The sequence below is a fragment of the Dermacentor silvarum genome, chromosome 9 (genome assembly GCF_013339745.2).
Source record: "Dermacentor silvarum isolate Dsil-2018 chromosome 9, BIME_Dsil_1.4, whole genome shotgun sequence".
In the NCBI taxonomy this organism is placed as follows: domain Eukaryota; kingdom Metazoa; phylum Arthropoda; class Arachnida; order Ixodida; family Ixodidae; genus Dermacentor; species Dermacentor silvarum.
Genome location: NC_051162.1, coordinates 139613185 through 139625784, shown reverse-complemented (window position 1 = coordinate 139625784; position 12600 = coordinate 139613185). Strand labels below are relative to the sequence as shown.

Genomic DNA, 12600 nt, shown 5'->3' with positions numbered 1-12600 from the left:
GATTACAGGGGTAAATGCTGTGCTCGCGTACATTCCTTATTTTACATGTTTCGCGTCGCACGTGCAATTGAGGCGGCGCATCCGTATCGCTGTCGAAAATCCGCTCGCTGTCGAATTTTGGGATACAGAAAGCTAGTTTGTGAGTAGGAGCTTTGTAACATCATGAGAGCAGTGATCGACGATGAAATGCCAGAGAAGAGGTCGCCGGCAAAAAAAAATGTAATACAACTGGCCCATGTCAATATTATGAGGATCTAATTAAGTATGGCTTGGTTCTTGCGCAAAGCCTCGTTGCGGGAGATCACGTGAACCAATGTGTACGGCTGAGTGCATAGTCGCGTCTCACAAGTTTATTACCAGCCACATGCATAATGCATTGCATAGCGTCAATCTCCCGGCACGAGGTATCTGAATAATTTTTTTCTACTTCTCGCGTTCAAGCGAGAAAGTATTTCCAAGGAGAAATATTCCAAGGACAAAGCTACGCAAATGAATTCTATGTTTGGCTCTACGTGGGGAGGGAGAAGACAAAAAAAAAACATCCATTGCAGCGGATCTTGACGGGGCTATCGCCCCTTTTTCTTGAGATACAGTGCGTGAATTTGTTCTTTCAGCAAACATAAGTGGATCACGAAAAGTACACGAGAGTACAATACTCCGCCTCAAAAAAAAAAAAAAAAAAAAACTAGATCGGTATACTAAATGTCCGGGGCACGAAAAAAAGAGAGACTATGACAGCAGAAATACATTCGCTCGTCAACAGCCGGGAACACCTCTAGAGAACAAGGCACATAGAATTCGAATAATTTAGAAAAATATATAAATTCTTTTTAGGCAAGTAAGCAGAATTCAAGTTACAATCGCAGAGTTACTCAGGATTCGAGCGTACACTGCCAAGTGGATTACTCGAGTGCTACCGGAAACACCATAAATGCCCATTCCATATACTGAAGAAAACGAACAGTAACAGGCAAAGGGCGAGGGGAAATTCAGTGCGCTGGGGAGGATAACGGGGAGGATGAACACTACAGCGTTGGGCGGGAAAAAAAAACGAAAGTTAGAAGGCCAGTAGATCGCTGAGACGCATTTAAGTTGAGCGATAACGCACCGAATTCTTGCTATTGGATTCCTTGCGTGTTGCAGCAAAAGGCGTACAAACACCACCGACTCGCAGAAACATTTTTGCGTGATTTCCTTTGTGTGTTTGGTGTCCCCTTAGCAGTCTGTCGCATCTCACAGCCGGGTACAAAAAGGAGACGCTGAACTCGAGAGAGTCCGTCACTGCCAACGGTCAATCCTACAGTCTAAGTAGCTCTGTGTCCGTAGTTCCACCAGAATCTCAGCAACAATGAAGGTAAGAGTATGCCTTCTGATAACACGGTAATATCGTTAATTGGATGGATGTATTGTAAGTGAATTTGTTCGCTTTTCTGGATAACAAAAAAAAACATTTTTAAAAGCAGAATAATATGTTATTATGGATATTAGCTTCTGAGACACGTTGCACCTAATATTTTGATGGTCATTTTAAAGAAATTAAGAATACCTACGCACGAGATGCTGCGACATGTGACATGCCATATAACTACGAAACGAACAATACGAACACAATGCAACTAACTGTGCTATATATCTAAAATAATCCTTGCATAAGCTCGAAAATATCTTTGGCAATATTGAAAATGACTGTCATGCGGTGTATTTTTTTACTTCTATGCTGGAACCATTTTTTCTTGCATTTTGTCTTTCATCGTAGATGGTTTAAAAATACATTCTTAGATCACTTCAACTGATGTTCAACAAGCATCTTCTTATCTACACATTCACAGCTCACTTCATTCAAAGCCTCTCGAAATAGCTAATTCAAAAAAAAAAAAAAAAAACTCTGCATGTGGGTTGATAGTAGAAGCATGAACGCTAAAACAGTTTTCTCGTTTATGATCGCTGTCAGGTATAGTGCGTTAAAAAATGTCAATGCTGCCCAACAGTCAAATCAACTAGGAGTACTTGCGCCCCGCTGCTAAATAGTCATTGAAAATCAAATATAAAGTGTATCGGTTAAAGATATAGTTATACACAGTCATACACAAACTGAACTACAAAGCGATTGTGCGAGCTTGCAGATCATGGCAGCTTCCGGTTAAATATCATTTTCAATATGTCGTAACATATGTGGGTGTCCCGTAGAGGCACTAACAGTAAAAATACGTCCTAAGAATATCCAGTCGGTTCATATATTTTATTAAAGAACAGAAAGGCCAAAGGACCTTTAATTGTCCATTTAGGTCGAAGTATCGTATTTATCGGTCGTGCTGTAGACGCTGTGATTATATATTGCGTCAAAACCGCAATTGCACATTCACAAGTAGTCTTCAACGCACCTGTCATTACTATCATTCTTTAAACATCCTCATTTCTCTCTTTCAAACGCAGGTATTCGTTACCGCTGTTGTTTGCACCCTCGTGGTCTGCGAAGTTTTCTCCAAAGAAGTCGCCAAGACGGAAAAACTTGAAGGGCGCGGAGGCCTTCTGGGTGGTGGTCTTGGAGTCGGTGGACACGGCGCCGGTGTTGGACATGGCCTCGTCAGAGCTGGTCTCAGAGGTGCAGGTATTGGGGCAGCTGGACTCGGCAGCTATGGCGGAGCTGGTCTCGCTGGCCCGGCAGTGGGTGGCGCTGGCCTTGTTGGCACCAGTGCTCTCAGTCTTGGCAACGGAGGACTCGGCTATGGTGGCGCTCTCGGCTACGGTAATGGCTACCAGTCTGGCTATAGCTCTTCAGCCGGCGGCCACCAGGGAGGTTACCAGGGTGGTGCTGCTGGACACAACCAGGGATCCGCGGGTTTTGCTGGCGGTGCTGCCAACAGGAACGTGAACGCCTACAATAACAACCGGGGCTAAAGCCATACCTCGGGATTCTCGGCCACTGACAGCAAGAACTTCGGCTCCGGACACAACCAGGGCTCCGCTGGATTTGAAAAGGGAGCTGCCGGTCACCAGGGAGGATACGGACAGTCGTCTTTCGGGCACAATGCCGGTTCTGGTTTCGGTGGAGGATACCTCGGCTAAAACAGCCGTCAATAAAACTGTTCTTCAATACACTGGTCCTTCTCTTTATTGCTGTTCGAAACGCTAAAAATAGATTCAAGTTCACCGAATCACGCAACATGCCATCTACACACATGCAAAAGGGTGACGAGTGAACGGTTCTTTTTTTCATTTGAAGTAAAGCTTTTCTCGGCTAGATGCCTGGTTGAAAGTACTTTAGGGTATCGAGAGTGCTGGTCTCTCTACAATGTAATGTTTTGTTGCTGGGGCATTGTGATCAAAAGTTTTCAGACAACAGATATCTCAGACTGGAACCAATGTTTCGACGTAGGGACTTGCATCGTGAGCCTTAAACACCCCTTTTTTAATCATGGTTCATTGATTCAAGTCTTCCTGTGAACATTTGTCTTGCACAGGAGTTGTGCCTTACCTCTATCGGTTACGGTCTTGAGATCTTTTGAATGGGTTTTTCAAATTGCCAGACAAAAGTGCTTATATAAGCGAAGCTCCTGGAATTACATTCTATTCTTTCAAGTGATTTGCCTAAGTCGATATGTCTAGAAAACGTGCTGAGTTGCGATGCCTGAAAAAAAAGAAGAGAAGAGCCTAAGGTGCAGTTATACCATTCCCATTTTGATTATTTTCCAGGTCAAGCCTGCCAATTCATTATTCACATGGAAATTCATCATAAGACATACTTCACCAATAAATAGACCCTACGTGGCTAAATGAATTTTTTTACGTCTATCAAACGGGCTGCCGCCAATGAATATGTAGTGGCCTACCGATAAGACAGAAGTGGTACCCTATGTGGAGGAGATTGCAACATCACTAATGTTGTTGCCGAGACTGAAAATTTCAGTTAACTTTTTGTGAAAGCTCATTATAATTCGCCTTACTGTATTTATGCACACTATATCCATCCAACTTCCCACATATTGTCATAGCGTCTTGACGATAATTTGCCTACGTTTAGGGGCTATATGGCTGCCGTTCTGAGTAACAATGTTTATGTCAACTCAGTTTAATGGAAATCCTCAAGGTCGAGGAATGTTCCTGAAAGGGAAAATTGTCAGTCACCCGACTGCAGCACGAAGTTGTAGAAAAAATTATACGGATTTACCTGAAAAAGGAAAGCTTCGAACCCAGAAATTGAAGGAAGAAAGTTCCACCCCCGGACCAATTTAAATTTTTCGTCAGCTGCGAAGCTTATCCTGCAACAAAACATGTTTCGCTTTCCTTTGTACATTTACGCTACTGTTGGGTGGATGACCGTTTTTTTTTCATGAACCTCCCTCGGCATTGCGGGTTTCCACATAACTGATTCGACATGTTCAGTGTTCCTGTAATTTGAATCATCCATTATTTCGACCTCGCTGTGATATCTGCTAGGCTGCAGGTTAGCTGAAATGGTAGAGTGACCGGAAGGCCGTTGGTCCCACGTTGAACACCGGACCAAGACGAATTTTTCATGAACTGTGAAGCGCCACGAAAATCAGCGGATGCACGCTCTAGCCCTAGCTTATTCCATTCGGGCGATTCAAGAACACTACTCGGGACCATCCCTGGAACCATTTCTCGTACAATACAACACCATCATGCAACACCATCGTCTAAACAGCAGAGCCAACCCGTCACCGCACAAGAATCTCAGTGGCGTGGAAACAGTGGTGTGGAGATAAATACCGACAAAGACGTATCCCAACTTAGGCAGAATACAAGCTCTCCACATGTTCCCTTGGTATCTTCGTTCTTTTTATCTTTTTGTCTTTTTTGTCCCCTTCTTTTAACAAACATCGTTTGGGAAACTTGGCACACAACAAACACCGTGTAACGCACGAAAGCTGCACAATGGCTACTAGGTACGCGTAAAGCGGGAATGCGAAATAAGTTTTACCACTCTGGTTTCCCAAACGTGCACCTAATAAGACTACGTTGGCGTCTGTGCTTTGAGCTAACATCACGATGCGCTCCAGAGGCCCCGTATATTCGTAGATACTTCGTAGTCGCTTTTGTTTACCCTTCCATCACAGGGACTTCTAAATTTACGTAACTATTGTTGGTTATGGGAGATGAGACGCCTGTGGTGACTCCTTCATTGCTGATGTTTGGAGTGAATTGCACTAGTGAGAAAAGCTGATATCTTTTTTGTTATATTTTGATGATATGTAAAGCTGAGATATAACTTTGTTATATTTTGTATCCGTTTGCGCCCATTTGTTTCGTCGCGGTGATCTGTATCTCGCTTGATTGCTGGTTGCTTACAAGCTGCAATGACCGAAGAGGCCACGCTCGATTCATGTTTATTATGTTTATAATAATAATCACAATCAACAGTAGGTTATAACCTGGTTACATTACTTGTGTTAGTTTCCGAGGGAAATTCTCTAGTAGCTTCAGCTCTTTTCTTGGCCCTCTGGTGTAACAGACGGGTAAATGAACTTCAATCTTCAATGCGTAGCCACCGCAACGCAGAGACCAACCAAAAATGCCTAATTGCCCTAGATAAATATAACTGATGCTTTCGAACGTTCCGATTTTAATTTTGTTTCTTGTTACAAAACTACCTTCTATTCTTAGAAGGGAGAGACGAACTTCTCGCACGAGTGATACAATCCGCGCTCTTGCGTCGCACACCGGGAAGTGACGAACGGATTGCAACACATTTGATCGCCGTAGGCAAAGGGAGCGGCGAGCAGAATCATCAAGCATGCTAGGTGTCGTCTGATGCAGCGCTCACTGAATGGAGGCAAATATACACGTGGAACGAATAGAACATTCCTATTTAAACACTTGTGAGCTTGAAGTTTTCATACGCGAACAAAGCATCCCCACTTGGTTCGACACAGCCCCACTTGGCGCGAGTTATGGTCACGCGTCAAGCATGGCCTCTACAGAGACAGGCTACGGATGGTAAAATTATCAAGAACTCAAAATCTAGCTTGGTGTTAACACAACGGTTGTTTGCGGGAAGTACCGCAAAACATTGGATGCGGCAGAAAGTATAGCCACGTATAAGAAAAAAGATTAAAAAGAAAATTGAAGTTCTAATTGCTGTGCAATTTTTCAAGCATCTCCTTTAATTTTGCTTACGTATTGCAATTTGGTAAAAAGGCCTATCTGGGCCCCTTTAAAAGTACCCTAATTCAGGTTTCCCCGCCGCAATTGGTCAAAAACGACAAGAGAAGTCACTTTTGACAACACACCCGATAGCTTTGCGGCCCAGTGAGCTTACCTTGGAAACGCCCGGTCTTCGTCTCTGTTGAACGCCACTTCAAGTTCTCGTTTCTACTAGTATGAGTACTTCTTACAATAAGAACTCATCTATTGCTCGATTTAGCCTTGAATTAGTCGTTCAACGATTGAGTCGCCTTCAATAACTAAAGAGGTTACCCACGGTTCATGCTACGTGAGTTAAAAATGTGAAGCGTGCCCCTCTTAAAGTTGTCTCCACAGATGTTTGACAAACGCCTGAAAAAACGTTTTGTGGCTGATAATAAAAAGGTAATATGCTGGCGAGGAAACCACACAGTGAATAAATACATAAATAATTCTGTGCGACACACTATATATATGGATTACAATCAACTGACGGTCTATTGTGACTATGAAATAAGGGTTATTTATGCCATATTTTATTTTTGATGTTTCTTTCTCATGTGTTTGTTATTCGCCATACCGAGTCACCCCCGTTAACACAGCAGCTTGTACATAACTTGAATATAAAGTCTGCAGACTTCTACGCATTACTTTTACTGTCTACGCATTACTTTTACTTTTACTGCCGTACTGTGGCTTTCGGAGTTCAAGTAGACTTCCACAGACACCTAATAGATCAGCAGACTGTTCTTTTATGAAGTTTTTAGGGTAAACATGGAATATACCTCAGCTGCATTGTTAAAAAAATTAGAGGTATTACCGGTAATAGCAATTTTCTAGGTCTTCAAAGAGATCACGTGAATACAGAAACATTGACTTGCAAGACGAATCACAGCTACAATATCCACTTAAAATAATTCCACTAATAACATTTGAAATACATTGCATTACTCCGGAAGATTTCTTTGCACAGCTGAATCCTCTACGATCGAGGTATACTCATGTTTAGCAGCAATAACCAGATAAGACTTGTTTTAAGAAATTATTTCAATAAATGTGTCATTACCTATATTGAAGTTCCATTTAGCCTGGTGTTACAAAAAGAAATGATGTTTAGGGAAAAAATAACCCCTTCAGTCACGAATTATGATAGACTTTCGATAAATGTATGAAATTTACAAATATTTATGCCAAGGTACTGCATGCTTCATTGAAAGCAAATCTAGGTAGTGGAAGGACTCCTTGTGCATATTATGATGACTCATTATAATTATAGAGTTATCGAATATCTGCTTAGTGATCAGTCAGTCATACTACGTTTCTTCATAAAATAAATTTAGTAAACCGCTCGAATTACATACACAATGTCATTATTCGCTGCAAGCATTACTAGAAAGGAAAAAAAAAGTTATTTCACAGCTGCTACCAAACCGCTTCACGTCGAACAGCCCGTCAAACACGGTAGTGCCTTCACCAAAGCGGTCGTCTATAGTGACACATTGCACTCAGAAATAAAATGGAGGTGCATTAGGTAAGCGGAATTTTCAAGTTATTATAAGCTTAATGTTCGCGATCTATTTCTTGACACCACTGCAGAGAAATTGCGAAAATAAGTCGCGTACACAAATGTGTACGCCGTGACTGAAGGGGATAATGTGTCGAAATTTAGGTCAATCACTAACCTTTCTTTCTTCTTAGCATAAAGAATTCATGTGACATTGAAATGGCGTAAGAAACTTTTCAAGCTACTTCTTTTATGTTGTCATGCAGCACAATGTCATAAAAATACTACAGCAGAATATTTCAGGCTGCTGCGGACATCTTTACGGCAGGTTTTCTGAAAGGGCGAAGGTTTATAACGTTTAATCGGGCCAATTTGCGTAAGCGATGGGTGGAGGATATGTACTGAGGAGAGATTAACATCTCTATTGTTTGACTGTCTAATCTGTCCTGCTCGTGTCTCTTCCGCATCCTGGTGTGCACCATCCGCCATGTCGAAAGAGAAACAACTAGTCTCGCTTCGAAATTCTTTGAAGCGTCCTTTTTTTTCGCGAATCAGGGCACAATTTTTACGTACACTAGAAAGCTTGAGACCTTGAGTGCCAGCGGAAATCCCACAGTTACCCATTCCGCACCGGAAGCACAAAACAATAAAAAAAGGGAACAGGGGAGAATCAGGTACGATGGATAGGATGATAGCGGGGAGCGCTAAATACTACAGCATTGGGCGGAAGAAACGTAAGTTTCGCAGAACACAGCATGGAACGCTGAGACACGTTTAGGTTGAGAAATGACGTCTTCGACTTCTAGCGAGTGGATTCCTTCAGTTCTGGTAGCTTCAGGCCGACGACGACGGTAGACTCGTAGAAACAATTCTGCGTCATATCCTGTTTTGTGTTTCTGTTTTCACTTGGCAGTGTGGCGCCCATTTTGACTCAGGTATAAAAGGAGAGCCGCTTTGCGACAGACATTCAGTGACTGCCAACGATTGATCCTACCGCCTAAGGAGCCCTCTGCCCATACTTCAGCTTCAAGCTCGGTACAGGACGAGAATCTCACCAACAATGAAGGTAACCACACTTCTTCGGCATAGCATAGTAATGCTGTTTGCGGTGAGGTACTATTGTCATTATATTTTGGTATTAGCGAATACGGCAAAAATATCCACTTTTAAAGGAACAAATTTTAAGAAAACTGAGCAGCTCCTGGGAGAGTGCACTGTGTAGCATTGTGAGTGCCTATATTTAAAGCATTTGTAACTATCTGCTAAGTACTTTTATGTGGTGAAAATTTAGGATTATTACTACACATAATATGCACATAGCATATAATCGCAATGTGTATAAACATCATGTATACTGCTATATATGCCCTGACTATTCTCGAACTTATTGTTTCGGTAATATTCTCAAGTCCTAAAGACAATTGTGATACAGTTCACTGTGTTAGAATTACAACCATTTTTTTCATTTTCACAATAACTATGGTAGCTAGGACGACTCATTTCAAACTTGCCTAAAGTCATGTTCAGCCAACACTTTATGTCCATCTTCAAAGGTCGCTTTTTCAACGTCTTACAAAATAATTCATTGCCACCAATTCTACACAATGAAAATGTGAAAGCGAAAGTGTTACCTGCCTTGCGGTATACTACACTGATGAATAGTCAAGGATGTCTATCGCTCCGCTCTGCTATAAATAATAGTTCATGCTCCATTCAAACGCACCACTCTTTGCAAACGCCGTGGTTAAAAAGCATAGTTAGCAAAACCTCCGTAACATTTACGGGTTGTTTTCAACTCAATTCTCGTGCCCAAATTCATTTAACCACCTTTATCACTTTATTATAAATGTAGTTCTTTGTCGCCGCCGCTGTCTGCGCCCTCGTGAGCTGCGGAGCCTTCGCCAAGGAAGCCGCCAAGAAGGAAAAGATCGAAGGTCGCGGAGGACTCCTGGGCGGTGGTCTCGGAGTCGGCGGCTATGGCGGTGGCGTGGGTCCCGGTCTCGTCGGCGGTGGTCTCGGAGGTGCAGGTATCGGAGCAGCTGGACTTGGCGGCTACGGCGGAGCTGGTTTCGCAGGCCCGGCAGTGGCTGGCACCGGTCTCATTGGAACCGGTGGTCTGGGATACGGTGGACTTGGATACGGCCGCCTCGGTTATGGTGGACTCGGTTATGGTGGTGGTCTCGGCTATGGCGGCGGTCTCGGCTATGGCGGCGGTCTCGGCTACGGTGGCGGCTACCAGTCCGGCTATGGCTCTTCGGCTGGTGGACACCAGGGAGGATATCAGGGTGGTGCTTCCGGGCACAACCAGGGATCTGCTGGCTTCGCGGGCGGTGCTGCCACTAGGAACGTGAACGCCTACAACAACAACCAGGGGTACAGCCACACCTCGGGATTCTCGGCCTCTGACAGCAAGACCTTCGGCACCGGACACAACCAGGGCTCGGCTGGATTTGGAAAGGGAGCTGCTGGTCACCAGGGAGGATACGGACAGTCGTCGTTCGGACACAACGCCGGTTCCGGCTTCGGTGGAGGATACCTCGGTTAAAAGATAGCCAATAAAACTTGATTTTAAAGCGAAGCCTTCTTTGCCTCTCGCTGTTACTTTACGGGTGCTGGCTGCTGCTTGCTGCTGCCTTGCCGAATATACAACTTGGGCCACTTGCTATGTGCGCGAATGGAAAACTTTGGTCACTTGGTAAGTGCAAATAGGCACCTTGTACTGGGTATGTGTCTGCGTGAACGACCTAGCGGACTGGGCATGCGTATGTAGCATGTGGCACTCGGTACGGAAACATTCGTGGCAAAAAAAAATTAGGCTTCCCCCAGAATGTGTATGTGCCACTGGATAGACCGCCGAATAGAGGAGCAGAACACGAGAAAATTGAAGAAGTCGGAACCGAAACAAATGAGGATGTCGCCTGCAAAGAAAGGACGAAATCACCATCGAAAACAACCGAGTGTGTACAAAGCTGCTTAGTCAACGAAATTGGACCAGAGCATGCATTAAGCGAGGGGCCCTGCGTTCCTAGGGAAGGAGGAGGAGTGAAAAAAGTTTAGTAAACATCAAAGAAACGTCACTTTTAACGAATGCCTAATTATGCGTGTGATGCACTATTTTTTATAATACTTTCCTCAATTGTTCTCGTTATTCACGTTCCAAGCGGAGAAACCTGGTACGATTCTCAAAATCATAAAGTGCGCCAAACATAAAAAAGAGGGATGATTGGCCTTCTAGGCTTTTAACTCAAGCTTTTATAGTAGATCACCCACTGCATAAACAAGGTTTGTTTATCTTTAGAATACTGCACGTTCCACTCTCTGTCAGAACGCAAAATTACTTGCACAGGGGTCGTGCATTACTTGTGCCAGTGCTAGCCCGTTCTTGGCAGCCCTTACACCCTTTTGTAGTCTATCTGAAAAAAGTATGCTGTTACAAAAAGAAACACGATGCGGTTTACGAAAATAAAAAAGAGGATATGAAATATACTTATGTGATTCCTACTTATTTTACATTTTTCATTACTTCCAGGACAAACATGTTGCTTCACTTCACCAGATATAACTCAATTTAAACTTAGTAACGGCATCCGCATTACGCATACTATAAGCAAATCAAAACTTGCTCTTTACCGACAGCTTTAAAAAATTTGCACCCGAATATTTGTACACCCTGAACTTTACTGCACATCTTATGTTGCTAATCTCATATAGTTCTTTTGGAATGTATATATATATATATATATATATATATATATATATATATATATATAAATATATACATGGCCAATCTATTTGTGCCCGACATAAAAAATGACCTAACAATTGTCACCGTAATATACGAGCGAAACCTCAAGAGGTCCAATACGCCAGGAATCTTCATGACGCCGTTGCCCCATTTTCTGAAAATAACAGAACCCTCGAAGTAGGGCTCACGTAAAATCGCCTAAAAATGACTTATGAAAACAAACAAGGTAACCTACTCAGCCTAAATGGTAAATGAAATGAGCTTTTGCTTCCAAATCGCCCTATCTCATTAACAAGCATGTTATGTGAAATTTCCGAACATATTTTGTGATCACAGCTGACTAAGTTTCTCGATCCTATTTCGTTCTTTTCCTCCGCTCAGCACTGTTTTCGCCAGTGATTTTCATGTGGAACGCAACTTCTTCCCTTCAATCACAAGCTTCATCCAATTTCGGACCTTCCTTGCATGGCTGGCTTCTATTTTCTCGATTAAGCAAAAGCGCTTGATAAGCTGTGTTGTGAACTGCTACTTTTCAAGCTACGCGAATTAAATGCAGGTTCTCATCTCCATACCAGGTTGGAGTGATTTTTTACTAACCTCCTCCAGTTCATTTATTGCAATGGAAAACAATCTTCTAGTAAGCCCGCGAATTCTGGAGTACATCAAGGGTCGGTTAAAGGTCCTCTGCTCTTCTTGATATACATTAATGACCTTACGAATAGTGTTCCTTCTAACATTCACCTGTTTGCTGACGAATGTGTTTTGTTTCGCAAAATTAACCGCAATAATGGCACTGCTAGCTTACAGTACGGTCTAAATGCTGAATGTAATTGGTGTAACATGTGGTTTATGGAGCTGAATCCTGACAAGTGTAATATTCTCCGCTTAACACGAACTGCCACTACCAGTCACTCATATCTTCTCAGAAACATGGTTGGGTAATCTGTTTCTTCTTACCACTATCTCGGCGTTCACATTACTTTAGATGTTAACTGGACATTACACATTACCAGCACTTTTAACAGCGTTATCCACATGCTAAGCTATCTATATAACATGTTAAAGTGAAAGCTTGGGAGAGTTGGTGATTCTATATGGACATGTCTGCACAGCGCAAAAAAGCAGAAGAAAAAAAAACGAGACCTGAAGGAAGAACACAACTCAGGCGTTGACTTCAACTAATCGTTATTTGTGAAAGCATGCGTCA

General features: G+C 42.8%; 1 protein-coding gene across 3 annotated transcripts in view; it reads left to right on the top strand.

Moving 5' to 3' along the window:
• LOC119464456 (acanthoscurrin-2-like) overlaps positions 1 to 10220 on the top strand; it is a 48696-nt gene extending 38476 nt beyond the window's left edge. The window contains exons 1-2 of one of the 3 annotated variants that reach the window (XM_037725444.2): positions 8618 to 8714; positions 9501 to 10220. In XM_037725444.2, coding sequence (XP_037581372.1) covers positions 8709 to 8714; positions 9501 to 10193 — 699 coding nt within the window. In that variant the 5' untranslated portion in view covers positions 8618 to 8708 and the 3' untranslated portion in view covers positions 10194 to 10220. Of the gene's footprint in view, positions 1 to 8617; positions 8715 to 9500 lie in introns of those variants that run through there. The other 2 variants (XM_049656670.1, XM_049656669.1) reach the window with 2 other exon arrangements.
• Positions 10221 to 12600: the final 2380 nt, after the last annotated feature.